This window comes from Brachycentrus maculatus, unplaced genomic scaffold (assembly GCF_059751285.1).
Source record: "Brachycentrus maculatus isolate JH-2025_06_01 unplaced genomic scaffold, ASM5975128v1 h1tg000365l, whole genome shotgun sequence".
Taxonomy (NCBI): Eukaryota; Metazoa; Arthropoda; class Insecta; order Trichoptera; family Brachycentridae; genus Brachycentrus; species Brachycentrus maculatus.
In genome coordinates, this window is record NW_028281114.1 from 218,441 (window position 1) to 240,560 (window position 22,120).

The following is a 22,120-nucleotide window of genomic DNA, read 5'->3' on the forward strand; positions in this document are numbered from 1 at the left end:
AATTACATAAATATAGATTGTATTAACGTAGGCACAAATATTGTTTCGTCTTATTGATTTTGAAAAATTAAAAACATATATATTCGTTATATGTAAATAAAAAAGCCCTGTTTATTCGTATACATATTTTTTAAACTGATATCGCTCACTCCTTTCAAGAACGTCATAAATCAAAAATCGACAATTTTGAGTTATGCATGTTTTCAGAATGCCTAAAAAATGTACTATACCCCAGAAAAAGAGGCATATTTTTAACTTAATATTTACCCGCTACAGGGCAGAAAATGTTATTTTTTCATTTTGAAGAAAAGGTATTGTTTAATTATTTTTTTAAATAAACTAAATATTTTTCAAATGGAGAAAAAACCTTCAGGTTTTACCTAAAAATATCTGTTGCTCAGAAAAAGGTTCAATAAGTGGCTTGATATTTATTTTTAATACATTGTGTTATGTTTTTAAACTTTAAAAACGTTCTCCTGAAAAATCAAGTTTTTTGATTTATGACGTTCTTGAAAGGAGTGAGCGATATGTGGACGGGATAAAAAAAAATCATAATCTCTCTTTCCAAGGGTTGTCGACCCATGTCAAGTACTTCATATTCCTATAACACACTATCTCCTCTCGAATTAGTCTTGTCGTAGCGTCTATACTGTGCACTTCTATTGTATATTATTAGATAAGGTAGGTTCGGAATTCGTTACCTTTAATATTAAACTGTGATCACTCTCATCACATAATAATACAATCGGCAACCGATGACCCTAAACTCATGTGATGCTGTAACTGAGTCCCAGCCAATTTGGACAAAAATATCGATTAAATTTAAAATCATACCGGTGCATCTTATTTCATCGAGAGGTCAAGCACGGAGTGTTGAGATGTTGAATTTTTTAAAAGCTTTAGAGGTATCAATAAGTATATTTTGTATACAACATTTTGAATGTGTCCAAATACTTAAATAATTAGGACTATCTCCAATTAATAGTTATTTTTTATATTCTCAATATTATTAATATTTAAAGCATTTACTTTGTGGTTAGTCATTTTTACTTATTTATTTTTTTACAAAAATGTTAATAAAATTAGTATATAACCACTCACCGAGATTTTTACGTCTACCGGTTTCGAGACGTACCCGTCTCTTCGTCAGGACAATCACTAAGGACAATCACTAACACAGTATGCAAACAATAATACCCTTCACCACCATAGCACCATTTACACATGTTAAATGTACATTTAACCTCGGCTCGTAACGCATGTCTGTATTGAAAACTATAGTGCATGTTGGTCTTCGGGTCGACCAAAAATCGCATGTGTTAGACATTTTGTGTAGTTTTGAGTGTGTAAATGGGGCTATGGTGGTGAAGGGTAGTATTGTTTGCATGCTGTGTTAGTGATTGTCCTGACGAAGAGACGGGTACGTCTCGAAACCGGTAGACGTAAAAATCTCGGTGAGTGGTTTTATACTAATTTTATTAACATTTTTGTAAAAAAATAAATAAGTAGTTATTTTTACATTATTCTTCGATATCTCAACATAGGTGACGAATGTAGAATGTGGAAGTTTGGGCATTTACAGATCTTACGACCGTCACGTTACGTAGGGCTTACGATCACTTAAGTCGTAAGCCCTGCAAATGCCCAGACTTCAGGTCATATGCCTTGTAAATATCCAGACCACCATATTCTTCTTCATCTGTGTTGAGATGTCTGTGTATTTTGTATATTAAAAGCTTTGTTAACTTTGTGGTAAGGTACTTTGTGTAATACCACTAAAAAACACTACTCCATTCAATTCCAATTCAAACCCTTATCCGCACCCCAATGGTGCATAGGGCACTGCATTATATAAACACAGTGTTATCTTGATCGTTAACACACGAAGGAAAGGTGATCAGCCCTCCGCTTCAGGTACCAGTCCAGGGTAATATTGAATAAATATTAGATTGCAAAAATCACTAATATTTATTTGACCCCCCCAGGGAATCGAACCCGGGACCTCCAGAATGGTAGCCGACCGTGCTGACCATTACATTACGGAGGCGGAAATTTCATTAGCAGGACAAATATGGACTTCATTTGACCTGACAATGGAATAATTATTCTGTAACCGGTAGTTATTAAATTTTTAAGTGGTATTACATTAGATGAATGACAAGGATGGTATTGTTTATTTAAGTATCTATTTTTAATCTTTCCATATACGAGTATATTCACTTGCAATAAATAAATTTGGATTTGTATCTGTTATTTGCGTCTCTTTCATATTTCAATTATTCCTTTATTGTTGAGTGAAACAAAAACAAAAAAATATCCAATTCTGTCGGTTTTTTTTAAGATTTTTCACATAAACCTAACTTTATCAGATGAAATTCTAAAAATATCTGCATCCCCAAATTTAAGCAAAAAATACATATTTTTAAATGTTATCTTTACTGAGACGAATATCTATCGGTATTTAACGGTTTGGACATGTGGAATGAACGGACAAGGAAAGAACAGTAAATCAAATTTATTAGGCGAACGTAGTAGGTAGTGTAAAAAGAATTCCCCAATAGGAATTGAATAACATTTATCCTTCGAAAAAAATATTTTCAAATTCGTGGCGTGTTATGATGACATGGACATGAGGAAATAACATTGATACAAAATTAAAAGGCAATTGTAGTAAATTAATTAAAAAAAAACGCAGAGGAAGACCGAGGAAAATTTGGCATGATCAAGTATGTCAAACACTTGGACTTAGTCAGGTCAAGAATCGAAATAATTGGTGGGTATGTATGGGATTCATGAATTTGAAAGAGGCGAAGAATGTTTGATGGTGAAAAACAGGGTGGTGTGGCGATCTATTCTCTCTGCCTGCCCCTACGGAGAAACAGCGTGATGGTTAATTAGTTCATAAAGCATATTAATATATCTATAAAATAAGATATATCTTGGGCAAATAAAAAGATACATTTGAAAATTGTCGTATTAATCACAGGAAGTTGGTAATATTATTTCATCATACATGTTTTGTAATATATGCATCTATATGTACATATGTACATATGATATATATCCCATTGTGAGAATGACAGCTGTCTAACTCAATTATAATCACATTAAACAGATTTTTGTAAAATCTAGCCTATACTCGATGCAGAATAAATGTGATTTTAAAATTATTCATAACGTACTATTATATATATTTGTATAAAGTAAAATCAGTTTTAGCAAATAAAAATCTATCAGCGGAAGCTAAACTGGCAGTAAACAATGGAGTTCTGGTTCCAACCCTTATGTATGGAAGCGAAGAATGGAGTTGGCAAAAGATGGATGAAAGCAGACTGAATGCAGTCGATATGCGATCCCTCAGACGAATGTGTGGCAAAACGATGTTTGATAGATGTTCGAATAATGAAATAAGGAATGAATGTAAGGCTGCGATAAGCATTATCGATAAAATTAAGAAAGGTGTGCTGAGATGGTTTGGACATGTGGAGCGTATGAGTGAAGAAAGAACGGTCAAACAAATTTATGAGGCGAATGTAGTTGGAAAAAGAAGCAGAGGACGACCGAGGAAAACTTGGCACAATCAAAACTTGGCACAATCAGGTATGTCAAATACTTGAAAGCGGCCGGGTCAGGAGTCGTAATAATCGTCGGGTATGTATGAGGAGATGCATGAATGTAGAAGAGGCAAAGAATGTTTGCAAAGACAGAGTGGTATGGCGTTCGATTCTCTCTGCCTACCCCTGCGTGATGGTTAGTTAGTTAGTTATATAAAGTAAAATAAATTTATGAGGCTAATGTGGTCGGTAACTAGACAAAAATATCGAAATCTTTTAGTACACAACCATGATACACGATTTACACACAACGAAGGTTTGATAGTCCCAAGAATTAAAAAAAAATATGAGAGTCGAACACTGCAATATATCGTTCCGATCATTTTTTATTTGTTGCCGACGGATGTTAGAGGTCAAAATAAAATATGGAACAAAGGCAAATTAAAGGAATGGGTGAATGATCAAGAGTTAATTTTATAAAAATTGTAAAATGTTTTTATTCTTAATTTTTCTCTCTTTTTTGTGTGTTTATAAGGTTAAAATCGTTAAAAACGATAAAAATATGTATTAAAAAAAATTATACCGACAAGACACACAAAGTGGCTTGGTGAGTCTCTGCAAAAATTCATTCAAACCCTTCCGCACCCCAATGGTGCATAGGGCACTGCATCATATAAACGCAGTGTTATTTTGATCATCAACTCATGAAGGAAAGGTGATCAGCCCTCCAGTTCAGGTACCAGTCCAAAGTAATATTGAATAAATATTAGAGTGAAAAAATCTCATTTATTTATTTGACCCTCCCTGGGAATCGAACCCGGGACCTCCAGTACGGTAGCCGAGCGTGCTGACCATTACACTACGGAGGCGGACAAAAAAATTGCACTCTGCAAAAAAATTGTTGTTAAAAAAATATTTACAACATTTTGAGTGTGTTCAAATACTTGTTCACAAAATCTGTATTATAATCTGCAAAAAAAATCATCTGATCAAATTATAAGCTTAAATAATAAAAATGAAAATGACAGTTTCTAGCGTTTCTCATGTGTGATTATAATCCAGGATTCTGACCTCACATACTAGATATAGAAGAATTTCTGCTCAATAAAAAGCTTCTAGAAATTCTATTTTTTCAAGAATAATGTTTCAAAATTGGTTCATATTTATAGAACTTCCAAGAATTTGAGCAGTGTGTTTGTCAATAATGAGTAGAATTGGTGAATGTTACACGTGTGTAAAGTAATCACTTAAACCAGCCTATGACGGTCGTCAGCCTCGTAAATGTCCAGACTTCCATATTCGTCTTCATCTTTGTTCAAAAAAATAATAGTTAAAATAATCATAATAAAAATTAATTATATTACCAACAAATAAATAATAAGTGTAAGTCCCTCTCCAAGCACAAGAGCTTAGTCTCTTTATTGGACACAACTGCGTTATTAATTTTATTAAGATTGTAGAAATGTCTAGAAAATTAAAAATGTAACCATAAATAATGAGATTTATATAAACATATATTATATATATATATATATATATATATATATATATATATATATATATATATATATATATATATATATATATATATATATATATATATATATATATATATATATATATATATATATATATATATATATATATATATATATATATATATATATATATATATATATATATATATATATATATATATATATATATATATATATATATATATATATATATATATATATATATATATATATATATATATATATATATATATATATATATATATATATATATATATATATATATATATATATATATATATATATATATATATATATATATATATATATATATATATATATATATATATATAAATATATATATTTATTTATTTATATACATGCCTATATGTGTGTGTGTGTGTGTGTGTTTCCGTGTGAATTAATAAGATGCCTTCAAAGAAAACACATCAATCTCATTTAGAATCGGAGATAACGGGATATGGAAACTTTTTTTTCATGTTTGATTTGTTTTAACTGACTGAGATAAGGCGGCCAATTTTTCTTGTCTACATTTTCTTTATTTAGCTGATAACGATATCTAGATACGGTTCAGGTCAAAGTGAAATATGGAACGGAATAGTAAATATTGCTGGTAGACGTGCATTGATAAGTTTTTTTTTAAACATTGTTTCCTAGGAAGAGCTTAGTCTGGAGTGTGTGTTTCGTCTAGACGAATCTTATTTTTTTTAAATTAATGTTTTACTTAGTACCACTATTTCCTTTAAATCTACTGTGACGCGTGTTTCGATGCATTCCGCATCATTTTCAAACACCGTATGTGAAGCTTATTCCAAATTGTAGAGTTGGGTCCTTGGGACGTTGAAGGTTGAAGAGGGGGTAATAGCTTTCTTATTTTTATTTTTTTATATAATTTTTTTTTTTTTATATTTTTTTTTAAATTCTTATCAGTGGGTACATAGACAATAGGGGGCAGGCTTTAGTCACTGTCATATTGTTAATTATGGGTATAAACGATAATGTTTATTTATATTTTTATGAATTTCTATTGTTTCAAAATGTTTATGGCTTTTCAGATTATTTATCTTATTTTTTTTAGTTTTCTTAAATAATTAATATTTTAAAATCAAAGACTTGTATAATACCATTTGTTGAGTTTTATTTCATTGCACACGTCTAATTTCGAAAACTACAGATGTTTACATCAACAGGTGATTACAAAAAATAACGAGAAAAAAATTCAGGTATTTATTTTGTTTAATTTTTAAAATAATCGACATGTCATTCTACAAAGTTAATGCCAAGTCAATAAATAATACAAATTGTTATTCATAATAATAATTGTTTACAAGGTAGTTTAAGTTAAAAAGTCGTACATAAAAAAAAGAAAAAAAAAATAATTTTTAATAAACTCTTTTAGAGGTATGATCTCTTAAAGTCTCTTTAAGAGTTTCGAAGGTGCTCGTAATTGTTTATTTACGCAAGACAAGAAGTGGGTGTAATAATTAGTTATATAATTATACATCTGTTATTTTTACCTATTGATGAAAACTGCTACACTTCCCAAAACTAGTCGTGTTTACATTAATAAACTAAAAAAATGGTCTTACACGAGTGTTCTATCTTAATATTTAAATCACCGTTTATTACACAAAGTTAATTCCAATCAATCATTAGGATCACGAGTGGTCAACCCGCGCCCCGCGGCCAAGAATATATTTTTAAACCAGTGATATATTGGTGATACACGGTTTGATGCATCAACCAAATTTGTGCCCTCAAGTATTATATGAGCCAAGCTTTGCACTGTTCCGTGTCTGTCTGCTGTGCTGGTCGGGGTTGTGGGCGTCTGTGTACCGGCCAACGTCGAGTCGTAATCGAATCTAGCTGACTAATTGAACTAAACACTAATCCCTTTTACTGCCTACACTGGGGAACTTCTAGAAAATTTGGTAATGGACTTACAGCCTTGTATTATTTAGATTGGCAGTGACAGGTATATTGAAAGCTTTTAAATGTAAATTCATAGTAAAATCGGGATACAATTTTATGTTGTTTCACATTTTCAATAAATTTCGCAACTTAGTTTTAAAAAAAATTGCTTAGCAAGAGCAGATCTGTCAGGAAGCCTAGATGCTTCTGTATCAGATCTGGGCATGCGGTGGGACAGCTTTCAATGATCAAAATGATTTGTTTTTAAGGTCAGTTGTTTAGGGAAAAGAAAAATTAAAAGTTTTGGTATTATTGTACGATTTTCAGGTTATGATGGCTGAAAAAGTAGAGGAAAAGCACGAAGAAGTGTCTTCCAAGATCCTTCAGGAAGGGGAGATCATCAAGCCTGACGTCACCGAGGAGACGGTGAGAGCCCTGGCCGAGAGGCTGTACGGCATCTCCTGCTTGGAGATCAAGGAGCTGAACTCGTACGACGACAGAAACTACAAGATAACCGAGGACACCAACATGAAGAATCCCATCATTCCCGTCCACTGCCCGTACGGATATGTGCTGAAGATCATGAACACGCTCGACTCGCAGAAACTGTCATTTGTCGAGGCTCAAACGGAAGCTATGATTTATTTAAGTAAGTGTAATTCAATAATATTTGACCAATCCCAGTTATTCTCAAACATTTTGTTCTTTAACCCTTCACTGCATAGTGTATCAAATTTGTTACATACCCAAAAGTTAGTATTAAAACGTTCTTTAAAAATATTAGCCACAATTCTTTGTTGTTAGTGATTAGATACATTCATAACTCACGTATATAGTTGATAATTTAGCCAAAAAACGCGCTATGAACGCCAAAATAATAACTTCACTTGTCTCTCGAAGACGCACTGTCAATGCAGTCATGCAGTCTTGCAAAAAAAAGTCATGCAGTGAAGGGTTAAGGAGTGATATTCGATAGCCCGCAACTTTTATTTCTTTAAACACAGGTATATTTTAAAATATTTATACATTTTGCGTTTAATTTACGGAACTCCATTTAAATCCATATTAAAATCAAATACTGTTTTTTACAGTGTACTTAATTGTATTTTATTATTAAAAATACCTCATTTGAAAATAAATGCCATAACATGGCGAAAAAATTATCACTATTTTTTTAATGTGTTTTTAATATTTAAATACAATTTAGTAGACTTATTGTTTGTTTTAAATATTTAATATTTAAACATTTAAGCTATTGGAATTCTTTGATTAAAACACCGTTTTTGTATTGCAAAAATAAGTTTTTTTTTCAAAATTAATACATGGTTTTGAAAAGAAGAGCTAACAGATGGCAGGGAATTAAAGAAAGGTAAAAATATTTTTTCAATACATATTCCCTTAGTGCGGGAGAACGTGCTGTGATTTGAGCTTTCGAGATCTCGACCTTAACACCTCATTACCATTCGTCGTTCACTTCGTGTAATAAATACTACTAGAAATTTTCATTATATGATTAGGCAGTCATTTTGCGGTGATATCGCTCACTCTTTTCAAGAACGTCATAAATCAAAAAACATGATTTTCCAGGAGAACGTTTTTAAAGTTTAAAAATATAATACAATGTATCAAAAATAAATATCAAGCCACTTATTGAACTTTTTACTGTGCAACAGATCTTTTTGTGTAAATCCTGAAGGTTTTTTCTCCATTTGAAAAATATTTAGTATATATCAAAAAATAATTCAACAATACCTTTTCTTCAAAATGCAAAAACAACACTTTCTGCCCTGTAGCAGGTAAATATTAAGTTAAAAATATGCCACTTTTGCTGGGATATTGTACATTTTCTGGGCATTCCGAAAACATGCACAACTTAAAATTGACGATTTTTGATTTATGACGTTCTTGAAAGGAGTGAGCGATATAAGTATAACCATTTTTAATTTAAGTTTCACTTGGTTAATACCAATATTTCTTAAATTGTATTGTGACCTGTGTTTCGATGCATTCCGCATCACTTTCAAACACCGTATTTGAAACACGTGTATATAAAAAATAGGCATGTATTCGAACGAAATTTTGCGTCAAAAATGACTTTTGCAGATAATTTCAATCAATCAAACCCTTACGCGCACCCCAATGGTGCATAGGGCACTGCATTATATAAAGGCAGTGTTATCTTGATCGTAAACACAGGGATGAAAGGTGATCAGCCCTCCGCTTCAGGTACCAGTCCAGAGTGATATTGAATAAATATTAGAGTGAAAAAATCACTTATATTTATTTGACCCCCTCCTGGGAATCGAACCCGGGACCTCCAGAACGGTAGCCGAGCGTGCTGACCATTACACTACGGAGACGGACAAAGGAGATAATTTGGATGTATATTTTTTAACGTATAAGATGCTATCTACATGGAATTTTCGAAATAAACTGAACTCTAAAACGCTAACTACTTAATTTTGACAAAGCATAGAGTTTTAAAATGATTCAATACATTATTTTATCGTTTTTTTAAAAAATAATACTAGTTTAGAATTTCAGATAAAACCATTAGTTAATAAAAAATAATACGTTGAAAAAATCTTCTAAGCTCTCTCCTGTAAAGTAACAGATTTGCAGATAGAGTACTTCACGTAGGGGCCGTCGACATGTAACCTCAGGTTAAGGCAGTTCTCGATTTACGAACATTTGCCACAACGAACGTTGATGTATATTCTCGATTTACGAATATTTGCCACAACGAACGTTGATGTATATAGATAATTTGGATGTATATTTTTTAACTCTTATTAAAAAAAATTTTCACACTTTTCACCGTTTGAGAACCATTTTGTCCAAATCCAGGGAGCCCTATTTTGTCTTTGAATTATTGTCTCCTTGAACCTTATTAAGCTTCTATTTATCAATGGGATGACACAATAAATCAATCAAGAGTTAGTTACATATATACTTGGACGTAACAGCGAACTTTAGTAAGTTAGCTAGTGCTAAGCTGTGAATAGGTACATCCACATACTACATCGACGTGCCCTACGTAAAGTGCTCTAACTACAATACATTTTTGTCAATTTTGAGATATTTGGTGTATGTTATGAACTGACCGTTATCTTCAAATATAAACAAACAAAAAAATATATAAAATGAATTACTCCTAGTTTTCAGGCGTCCGCCTCCGTCCGTGGTTTTCGTCCGCCTCCGTAGTGTAATGGTCAGCAAGCTCAGCTACCGTTCTGGAGGTCCCGGGTTCGATTCCCAAGGGGGGTAAAATAAATATTAGTGATTGTTTCACTGTCATATTTATTCAATATTACCCTGGACTGGTACCTGAAGCGGAGGGCTGATCACCTTTCCTTCATGTGTAAACGATCAAGATAACACTGCGTTTATATGACGCAGTGCCCTATGCACCATTGGGGTGCGGAAAAGGGTTTTATTTTATATTTTATTATATTTTCAGGCGTATAAGACGGTATCTACATGGAACTTTCGAAAGAACTGAACTCCTAAAACGCTAACTACCTAATTTTGACAAAGCACAGAGTTTTAAAATGATTTAATACATTATTTTATAGTGTTTTTGAAAGAATAATACTAGTTTAGAATTTCAGATTAATTCGAATTAATAAAAAGGAATACGTTGAAAAATCTTCTAAGCTCTCTCCTGTAAAGTAACAGATTTGCAGATAGAGTACTTTACGTAGGGGCCGTCGACATGTAACCTCAGGTTAACGCAGTTCTCGATTTACGAACATTCGCCACAACGAACGTTTGGTTTTTATAACGACACTATCCTTATCATTCATCGTTCACTTTGTGTGTAATACCACTTAAGAAAAATATATTTTAAATGGTATTATACGAAGTGAACTATTATTGGTAAGGAGAGTGTTACCAAACCACAAAGTTAACAATGCTTTTAATAAAGAAAATATTTTATTTCGACTTTTTCTTGAGTGAAATTTATTTAGCGTAGATTTAAGTAAAATTTCAAAGACAAGTCAGGTTTATTATGCATACAAATAGAAAGAGCCTTTTCTTAATAAAAGCTTTACCTATCCCAACATAGATTGCTGTTGTGAACTAACATGTACTGCTTCATGAGTAAAATCAATATTTCTATAGGTTCCAAAAACTGAGTAGTGTGGTTGTCAATCCTGGGTATAATTAGTGAATGTTACACGTATGTAAAGTGATCCTTTTACCAATCCTATGACGGTCCTTAGCCCTGTAAATGCCCAGACTGCCATATTCTTCTTCATATTCTCAAAAAATTGTATGACACTGTAGTTGGAGATGCACACGTCAGACGCTATATATGAACAGCTGAGTCGATACGGCGCAGTGCCTTGTGCACCATTTTAGCGCAGAAAGGGCTAAAAGGTGACGCTTTTTTGATCAGTAGGCATACGCTTGAAAATGCTTTATGAAAGCTTATTACGCAGTACAGTAATTGAAAATACGGAGTCATGAAATTTGGTTATTTTTCTCTGTTATCACGATTATCTGTTTGCATTATATCGTAACATGTACATAACTAGACATAATAAACGATAATAAGATAAGTGACTCTGGACCAACTGCACGTCTTACGGTAAACATGTGGCTCACTCCTTTCAAGAACGTCATAAATCAAAAAACTTGATTTTTCAGGAAAACGTTTTTAATTTTAAAAATATACAACAATGTATTAAAAATAAATATCAAGCCACTTATTGAACTTTTTACTGTGCATCAGATCTTTTTGGGTAAAACCTGAAGGATTTTTCTCCATTTGAAAAATATTTAATATATTTTTAAAAAATAATTAAACAATACATTTTCTTCAAAAAGCAAAAACATCACTTTCTGTAGCGGGTAAATATTAAGTTAAAAATATGCCTCTTTTTCTGGGATATAGTACATTTTCTAGGCATTCCGAAAACAGGCACAACTGAAAATTGACGATTTTTTATTTATGACGTTGTTGAAAGGAGTGAGCGATGTGTACCTTACGCTTGTTTGAAATTATTTTATCATTCAATCTTTCTCTCCATTCGTGAGTTCTTGATTAGATGACCGATTATTTCTGTTTTCTTTGCGATTTCACTGATTTACGAGTGTGTCGGCGCCTGGTATCGTTGAGTATTCATTTGACACTAACTCCCGATGTTTATTTTTGATATTATTGCATCCTTACGTACATACATACATATGTTATTTATGTACATACATACTTATTGATAAAATTAAGAAAAGTGTATTAACCCTAGATACTAAACTATATTTGTAAATGCAATGCCATTTGTGGATCGCACAATATTGACATATCGCTCACTCCTTTCAACAACGTCATAATATTATATCAAAAATCATCAATTTTCAGTTGTACATGTTTTCAAAATGCCTAGAAAATGTACTATATCCCAGCAAAAGCAGCATATTTTTAACTTAATATTTACCCACTACAGGGCAGAAAGTGTTGTTTTTGAATTTTGAAGAAAATGTATTGTTTAATTTTTTTTTAATATACCTATTGAATATTTTTTAAATTGAGAAAAAACATTCAGGTTTTACCTAAAAAGATCTGTTGCACAGTAAAAAGTTCAATAAGTGGCTTGATATTTATTTTTAATACATATTATCATATTTTAAAACTTTAAAAACGATCTCCTGAAAAGTAAAGTTTTTTTTTTATAAATGACGTTGTTGTCGGAAAAGTGATTTATTGTTAAATGTCTCTTACATTCTTTCATAATAAACCAAACTTAAGTGCCATGTAACGGTTCTTATTTTTCATAAATACTTTTGATTATGTTTCACGTTTTTAATTGCGTACTCCGCCAGACGAATGTTTAGTTATTAAGGGTTAAGTAAGGTGTGTTGGGCTTGTTAATCGAACGAGTGAAGAAAGAACATTAAAACAAATTTATGAGGCGAATGTGGATGGTAATACAAAGACTGAGAAAAACTTAGCTGAATTCAAATACTTGAGAGTGGTCAGGTCAGGAGTTTTGTACGTAATTGTGTATATGAAAAATTTTCAGAAGTTTTTTTGTTTTTGAAAAAAACACAATAATATCCATTTTATCTGTATAGTTGTTTTTCTTCTGTGATTTTCCCCTCCCTTTGTATAACAGCGGCGAACCGTCAGATGTAAGCGATTACACTGGCCAACAATTTACAACTTTTATTTTGTAACTTGCATGAAAATACCTGATCTTTGTGCAATTTGCAAAGCTGAATTCAAAAACGAAAGCAAAAAAATGTAGCACGTCACATTTTTTAGTTATGGATATTTTTAAATCTGATATTGACTAAAGTTACAATGATTAAAGAAAACACTTGTTTTTTACCACTTGAGTTTTATTATAGACTACATGTTTCAGAAGTTAAACTTCCATCATTCAGGTCTGTATAATAACTGAAACAAGTGTTTTCTTTAATCATTGTAACATGTCTTACCACAAAGTTAATGCCGAAACAATAAATAAAATTTTACTAAAGTTTATCTTATTATTTATGTATAAATATAATAAACATATAATATATATAAACATATAATAAATACAAAATATAAACATATAATGCTATCGTATTCATTATTAATAAGTTAATATATTTCCACTGTTACTCCATAATTATCAATACTTTTTTTTAATCCCTTAGACCTTAGACTAAAACATGTCTAGATACCAACCACTATTACGGTTTCAACGTATGGGGTCCATACAAACAATAATATGACTTTAACATCAAAACTTGACGTGATACAAGCTTGTCACCATATAGACATTGAATAAGAACGATTAATTTAGTCCAAATCAGTCATCAAAATTTCAGTTACAAAATCATTGTTGGACAGTGTTATATGCGGTTTTATGATTGATAAAAAAAACGATTTTTTCAGGTAAGCACAACGTTGGTTGTCCAAAACCAGTTAGAGATGTGTACGGACATTATTTTTCGTTGGAGAAATTGGGTGGAAAGAGCCATGTTGTCAGACTGTTGGAGTATCAGCCGGGAGAAATACTGAACAACGTACCCAAATCTGACTTCCTCTTCTACCAAGTCGGGGAATACATTGCTAACTTCGACAGATTACTAAAGGTAATATTTTGATTTACAACATTTTAAGTGTTTCTGCTTAATAAAAAGCTTTTATTTATTGGAAATCAACAGCCATTAACAAAAATAATATAAATATATATCAGGAGCCGATAATGAGGCCAATTACTGAATTCACATTTTATACAACAATATATAATATATATAACAACAAGAAAGGGTGAAAATACTATTAAGCTCAAAATAAAATGTGTGTGTATTTTGTGTTTGAGTAAAGAGTGTGCAAGGCCTAGAGTTATAGTCGTGAATTAACCCTAAACTGAGTTCCGAACATGCTTCGCACAGCTTCTTTTCATTTTTTTTAAGCCTGAGCCAGTTACCCGTGACCGTATACAGCTATATTAAATAAATAAATAAATACAGTTTTAATCGCTGAATTATTTTAAAATCAAACACAGATTTTTAGTAAAGGGACATTTCTTTCATCTCACCAATAGATGTCGCTAGTGAAGTTCTAGTGATTCAAGAACAATGTTTCTAAATTGGTTCATATATATAGAACTTCCAACAATTTGAGTGGTGTCGTTGTCAATAATGGGTAGAATTGGTGAATGTTACACGCGTGTAAATGATCACTTAAACCAGTCTATGACGGTCGTCAGCCCCATAAATACCCAGACTTCCATATTCTTCTTCATATTTGATGAGATGTCAAAAAATAAAATGTTTTAAATATGTTTAAAATTGTGATTTAAATAAATTATACAATTTATGTTAGTAAAAAAAAAGAAACAGAGAAAAACCAAGGATAACTTGACATGATCAAGTGTTTCAAATACTTGAATGTGGTCAGGTCAGGAGTCGGAATAATTGGCGGGTATGTACGAGATGTATGATTGTGGAAAAGGCTGAGATTGGTGTGGCGTTTTATTATCTTTACCTACTCCTACGGGGAAGCGATATGATGGTTTGTTGGTTAGTTCCAAAATAGATAGATGTCAAAAAATGATATGTAATATTTTGACTTTGTACTAACTCATAGGTCGGCAAAGTGTGGCTCCGGAGCCGCATGTGGCTGTTTGACATTGTAAGTGCGGCTCCGGAACAAATATCCGCGGGAAGGCTCTTCGACTTTACGTATTCATGCGAACAATATTTTTCAAGCGTGAACCTTATTAAAAGCAAATTGAGAAATCGTCTTATTGACGAGAATCTGGAAACGTGCTAAAAATAACGACATGCAAACCTGACATGATCTAACTTTCAAAGGAGACACATGGATATTATTCTCAATAAGTAGTGTTCTTATGGACACCCTACTATAAAATTACTTTTAAGTAATATAAAATAGGTCTAAAATTACAATTGAATTTTAATTCAAGTGTACTAGAATAACAAACAAAATTGGCTTTCAAGAAAATGATTAATTGTATTTGGCTCTTTAGCCAATAAATTTGCCGACCACTGTACTCATATGAGAACACGTCAGTGCTTAAAAATGTTTTCTATTAAGAAAAATTGGATTTATTTTTAAAACTTTGGTTGCAGAAAAAATTCTATCATTCTGGATATGAAAACCACAAAACATTATGGATGCTGGAGAATGTGCCCGAATTAGAAAAATTCAAGTGTCATGTCAAGGATGTAAACATGGCTAAGATAATCGACGAGGTCCTGAAGGAATTCAATGAAGCTGTCGTTCCAGAGATCAAACATTTGGAAAGAGGATTGCTGCACGGAGATTTTAACGAACAAAACATTGTTGTTAATATCAATAAGGAATCCCCAATGTAAGTTAAATAACATTTATCCGATTTAAGTACTGACATTTATTGGTGGAACTGCATTTTTTATAATAAAATAAAAACTAAACAGTTTTTTTTTCTAAACCAAGCAGGTGATGAAAATTATGAGTTTAAATTAATTTTTCTGACAAAACACTACTTAAATGCACTCAATTTAGATTCATTTTGTTAGAAAAATGTATATAATATAAATTATTTTACGTTTACTCAAAAAATAAACAATGCCTAAGAAATAGATAATTAAGAAATTCTAGTTCTGAGTACATTTTTGGTTTCTTCTGTTTTTTATTTTTATTTACATATAAAATAAACGTCTTTTTTTAATTCTTAGTTTATAAAATTCCTGAAAATCGCCTCTGTTTTCTGTTCGCCTCAGAAAACATTGCGTTACACAATTGTAGAGTATTTTTGTGTACTACAAACGCATGTGTGGTGGACAACATTTTTTATTGTACGAGTCCCATCACTATGGTGTTGCCAGATAGAAATATGTTTCCCGCGGAATCGAGTACATGGCCATTTTTAAGACTGGCAAGAATTTAAAATCAGAAACATACTGGACATTTTTATTAATTTTATAGTTATTTTGGAGGCAATTATTTGATGAAAAAAGTGCGTCTTGTAGTTTCTAAAATACGGTAGTTATATTTTCTTCTTCAGTTTTGACCCTATAATTATTTCAAATTAATATTTTCAGTGAGAACACCTACAAAATCACCGGAGTCATTGACTTTGGTGACATGCAGATATCTTGCTACTTATTCGAGCTGGCCATCACGATGGCATACGCGATGATAGTCGGAAAGGATCTTCGAACTGGAGGACTTGTATTGGCAGGATATTCCATCAACAGGATAGTACCTCCGAAGGAATTGAATCTATTGAGGGTAATGTAACAACAACTATTTTAACAAAACATTGTGAAGGAATGAAAGAAAGCTATGTTCAAACAACTTGATATTGAAATATGAAAGTGAATAATTTACCTTCAACTGTGCCTTGCAATTTCTCATTTCGCTCACTCCTTTCAACAACATCATATTTCAAAAAACTTGATTTTTCAAGAGATCGTTTTTAAAGTTTAAAAAATAATAAAATGTTTTTTAAAAAAATCAAGCTACTTATTGAACTTTTTACTGTGCAACAGATCTTTTTAGGTAAAACCTGAATGTTTTTTCTCCATTTGAAAAATATTTAGTGTATTTAAAAAAATTATTAAACAATATCTTTTCTTCAAAATGCAAAAACTACCCTGTCTTTCTGCCCTGTAGCGGGTAAATATTAAGTTAAAAATATGCCGCTTTTGCTGGGATATAGTAAATTTTCTGGGCATTATGAAAACATACACAACTGAAAATTGACGATTTTTGATAAATGACGTTGTTGAAAGCAGTGAGCGATTTATTTTCTTTTATGTACAATACGATTGGGGAGGTTCTCACCAAAACGTTACATTTCCATTATAAATGATTTGAATTAATCAGGAATTATAGCTTGTAAAATTGTTAGGTTTTGGTACGATTTAATGATTTCATATTGCTTTAACACAGGACCGAGTTTTGTCGCAACTTTAATTAAGATTTCGATAGAATACAGTAAACAGAACATATTTGCATTTAATGAAATTTTTTTGCAATATTGGAAATGTTACTTTTTGTGACCTCCACAATTCTTATCATATATTACACAAAAAACAATATAATACCTAAAATTTCATATAAAAAAATATGATACATTTTACTTTTTTATTTCTCCCCTCATAAAATAGCCAAAGCACTCTAGGTTTCTTTTCTTTATAATGACTTCAATTTCTTACTTCAGTTTTTTTTTCGTTTATTTTAAATTCTTTTGCATTACATAGCATAAATTCAAATACAAAAAATATGAATAAAATATAAAAATTAATAAAAACAAAGATCCCTCAAAGGCATGGCCTGCGTGTGGGTATACAAAATAATTTAGTCATAGTAAAGGGTATAGGTTTCTAAGTAGAACTACTAGTTCTTACTTATATTTATTTTGACCCCTCTGGGAATCGAACCCGGAACCTCCAACATGGTAGTCAAATGCGTTCAACACTCTATTTGTTCAGTTCACCCACAAACATTCAAACATGATGTAACAACTAATTCAATCAAGATTCCAGTCGGACATACCTGTATTTGATTTGAAAAAAAAAATCCTTATATCAAGTGTAAGTCCCTCTCCAAGCACAAGAGCTTAGTCTCTTTATTGGAGAGAACTGAGTTAGAAAGTAGAAAGGTCTAGAAACTTTATTAAATTATAAAAAAACTATTGTAACCATATTATTAGATTTCAATTTTGTACTGACATTTCTTGGTGGGACTGCATTTTATACAGTAAAATAACTATGTAATTTTTTTTTGTGACGACAGTTGTGACCAAGATTCACTGTGTCCTGCGCCTTATCTCTTTATTCCTCACAAAGTCAAACCACCTTTATTAAAAAATAATAAAAATTACAAAAAAAAACAGTCGGATGATGTCGATTACGACGAAACCCAGTTGCTGGTCAAATAAAATTCATGTGGAAAAAACTACCTAGTTGTTATTTTATTAAATAAACTATATTATTATTAAACCATATCCGCTCCCTATGTGGAGCATACAGAGTCCACAAACTGTCCCCAGGCTTTTCTTTAGACTTCCAGCTCCCTTGCATACTCCCAAGTCAGGGCCGCATCCCAAAGTTCTGGCGAGATCTCCGACAAATTGTCAGCAGTGGTCGTCCTGGGCGGCGTGAACCTAATGCCTTGTAAAAGAGGCAACCTTGATTAAGGCTCTCGGGAGGTATGCGGAGTACATGGCCAAGCCAACTGAATCGCCTTTTCTTGACGACAGTTGTGAGCAAAATTTAATGCACCTGCGCCTTATCTTTTCATTCCTCACTAAGTAAAAACCGCATATATTAAGTAATAATAAAAAATTACAAAAAAATCTATTCTCTATAACACGGGTGGCCAACCCGCGGCCAGCGACGCTCTTATGTGCGGCCCGCGGTCATTTATGAAGAATATATTTTTAAACCAGGGATATATTTGTGATATCATATATCGCTCGCTCCTTTCAAGAACGTCATAAATCAAAAAACTTGATTTTTCAGGAGAACGTTTTTAAAGTTTAAAAATATAATACAATGTATTAAAAATAAATATCAAGCCACTTATTGAACTTTTTACTGTGCAAAAGATCTTTTTAGGTAAACCCTGAAGGTTTTGTCTCCATTTGAAAAATAATTAGTATATTTAAAAAATAATCAAACAATACCTTTTCTTCAAAATGCAAAAACAACACTATTTGCCCTGTAGCGGGTAAATATTGAGTTAAAATTATGCTTCTTTCGCTGAGATATAGTACATTTTCTGGGCATTCCGAAAACATGCACAACTGAAAATTGACGATTTTTTATTTATGACGTTCTTGAAAGGAGTGAGCGATATGCCCTCAAGTATTATCTATGAGCCAAGTCATGCAAGTTGTTATAAAAACTGTGAACAATAAACGTTCGCACGCTCTTCAGCATTGCCAATTTAAGGCAATCTCAAAAAATCTCGAAAACCAGTTAAGGTGTGCAACTTCAACTATTGAAATAGATTTAGAAAAATTAAGTAAGCGAAGAGAAACTCAAATCTCGAACTGAGTGGCCATTGATCAATTGGTTTTATTTATAATAAATTTGTTAATATCGTTTGATTTATGTGTCCTAATTATTAATTTATCGTCCGCTTCCGTAGTGTAATGGTCAGCACGATCGGCTACCGTTCTGGAGGTCCCGGGTTCGATTCCCAGGGGGGGTCAAATAAATAAAAGTGATTTTGTTCACTGTAATATTCATTCAATATTACCCTGGACTGGTACCCGAGGCGGAGGGCTGATCACCTTTCCTTCATGTGTAAACAATCAAGATAACACTGCGCTCATATGAAGCAGTGCCCTATGCACCATTGGGGTGCGGATAAGGGTTTTATTTTATAATAATTAATAATTTTGATTATTAATTTTTTCAAAATGTTTATTACTATACAAATAGATTTTTTGTTAGTTGAATGTGTGTTTTTTTCTCACATCTGGTTGAAGTAATGTTTTTTTTCTTCACAATTACCCTGATTGTGCTTTTTGATTACCTCTGCATTCAAATTATTTATAATATGTACTTACAAAAAATCAATAAATATGAAATTCGTTGTTATAAAAAAAATCTAATGTCTGTATGCGGCCCTTGGGAAAATTTTAGGTCATCGATGCGACCCGGGGTGCAATTTGGGTTGGCCAGACCTGCTCTATAATGATCATTTTAATTTTCTAGGTGTGTATCGCGGCAAGATTCTGCCAGAGCTACGTGATGGGAGCATACACCAGCGCATACTACCCCGACAACACATACGTTCTCTCCAGCAAGAAGGCCATCGAGGAACTGCTTCCACTGATATGGAACGAAACTAACGAATCAGCCGCAGAACTGTGGAAAAAGGTTGCCGATGACTACCTTACAAAAAGCACCAGATAAACACATCCCTAAAAACATATCATTCAAATGAAAAGTATATAAATGATGTTTACATAGAGGTGGAGAACCTTTTCATTTCTGAAGGCTACATTATTTTTTTTCTTCTTTTTATTAAAAGAGAAACATTTCGCTCACTCCTTTCACGAACGTCATAAATCAAAAGTCGTCAATTTTTAGTTGTGCATGTTTTCGAAATGACCAGAAAATGTACTATATTCCAGCAAAAGAGGCATATTTTTAACTTAATATTTACCCGCTACAGGGCTGAAAGTGTTGTTTTTGCATTTTGAAGAAAAGGTATTGTTTAATTATTTTTTTAAATATACTAAACATTTTTCAAATGGAGAAAAAACCTTCAGGTTTTACCTAAAAAGATCTGTTGCACAGTAAAAAGTTTAATAAGTGGCTTGATATTTATTTTTAATACATTGTATTTATTAAACTTTAAAAACGTTGAAAGCTTTTTGATTTATGACGTTCTTGAAAGGAGTGAGCGATTTGTGTTTTTATTATTTACACAAATATTTCAATTTCATACTATTTCTGTGAGCCTAAGCGGCTCATTATTAGAAATAGGTATCAAATTGTGGCAGAGTGGATTCAAACCGAGAAACTCTGACTTAAGAGTCCGTGACACTAACCACGGGACCACAGCCCGACAATTCAAATATGTATCTTATCCAAACAAGGCCAGTAAAAAAAGAAGTTAAAGAATTTAATTAAACTAACTAACTAACTAACCATCACGCCGCTTCAACGCAGGGGTAGGCAGAGAGAATAGAATGCCACACCACTCTGTCTTTGCAAACATTCTTCACCTCTTCTACGTTCATGCATCTCCTCATACATACCCGCCGATTGTTACAACTCTGACTTAACCTGAGCACTTTCAAGTATTTGGCATACCTGATCGTGCCATGTTTGTTTAAAAAAAAAAATCAATTACTACAGTGAATTTATGTTTTTTAAAATGGTTTTTCTGCCTTAATTTGTTGAAAATGCATATAAAATGTCAAGCATTTGACTATGCCAAAATTGATAAATTTCTTCTTCTGTGCGTGTCATGTCAGGTCCCCCTAACGTCACTCGACTATCACTTAAGCGTAATTGTCCTTGTTTTGGGCAGCTCTCAGCAGCGCCTCAATGGTCCTGATCCCCGTCCAATCTTGAATGTATATACTTTTTTATATACAATTAGTCTCGTATATTAGTAGAAAACAAATCTCTTGACTCCGGAATGTATGAAATTGATCAAAATGTAAAAATTAAATAAAGTGATGAGGCATCAAAGTATCGTATCCCAGAAAGAAAATATATATATATATATATATATTTTCCCACCCTAATATATATATATATATATATATATATATATATATATATATATATATATATATATATATATATATATATATATATGTATATATATATATATATATATATATATATATATATATATATATATATATATATATATATATATATATATATATATATATATATATATATATATATATATATATATATATATATATATATATATATATATATATATATATATATATATATATAAATATATATATATTGTTTTTTTTAATATTGTTCGTATGTATATTTTAATGATATAAATTAAACATGTAATATTAATGTGGTCACCAATTTAGCCACTCAACTATTGTATATTAGAAAAAAGCGATCTGTTTATTTTTTTTCTCTTTATCTTATGCTTATTAGTAT

The 22,120-nt window shown here is 31.8% G+C and overlaps 1 protein-coding gene across 1 annotated transcript; it reads left to right on the top strand.

Annotated features, from left to right (window-relative positions):
* Positions 1-634: 634 nt before the first annotated feature.
* Positions 635-21,695, top strand: LOC148303504 (hydroxylysine kinase). The gene is made up of 6 exons (XM_088269831.1): positions 635-681; positions 7,331-7,652; positions 13,893-14,092; positions 15,599-15,840; positions 16,553-16,742; positions 20,183-21,695. The coding sequence occupies exons 2-6, from the start codon at positions 7,334-7,336 to the stop codon at positions 20,381-20,383; spliced, it is 1,152 nt and encodes a 383-aa protein (XP_088125957.1). The 5' UTR covers positions 635-681; positions 7,331-7,333; the 3' UTR covers positions 20,384-21,695.
* The last annotated feature ends 425 nt before the right edge of the window (positions 21,696-22,120 follow it).

Bases quoted from the DNA above. Each gene is read 5' to 3' on its own strand.
- LOC148303504 (XM_088269831.1), top strand. From the start codon at position 7,334: ATGATGGCTGAAAAAGTAGAGGAAAAGCACGAAGAAGTGTCTTCCAAG. The intron at 14,093-15,598 runs GTAATATTTTGA...CTTTGGTTGCAG, and splicing joins ACTTCGACAGATTACTAAAG to AAAAAATTCTATCATTCTGG. The intron at 16,743-20,182 runs GTAATGTAACAA...TTAATTTTCTAG, and splicing joins AGGAATTGAATCTATTGAGG to GTGTGTATCGCGGCAAGATT.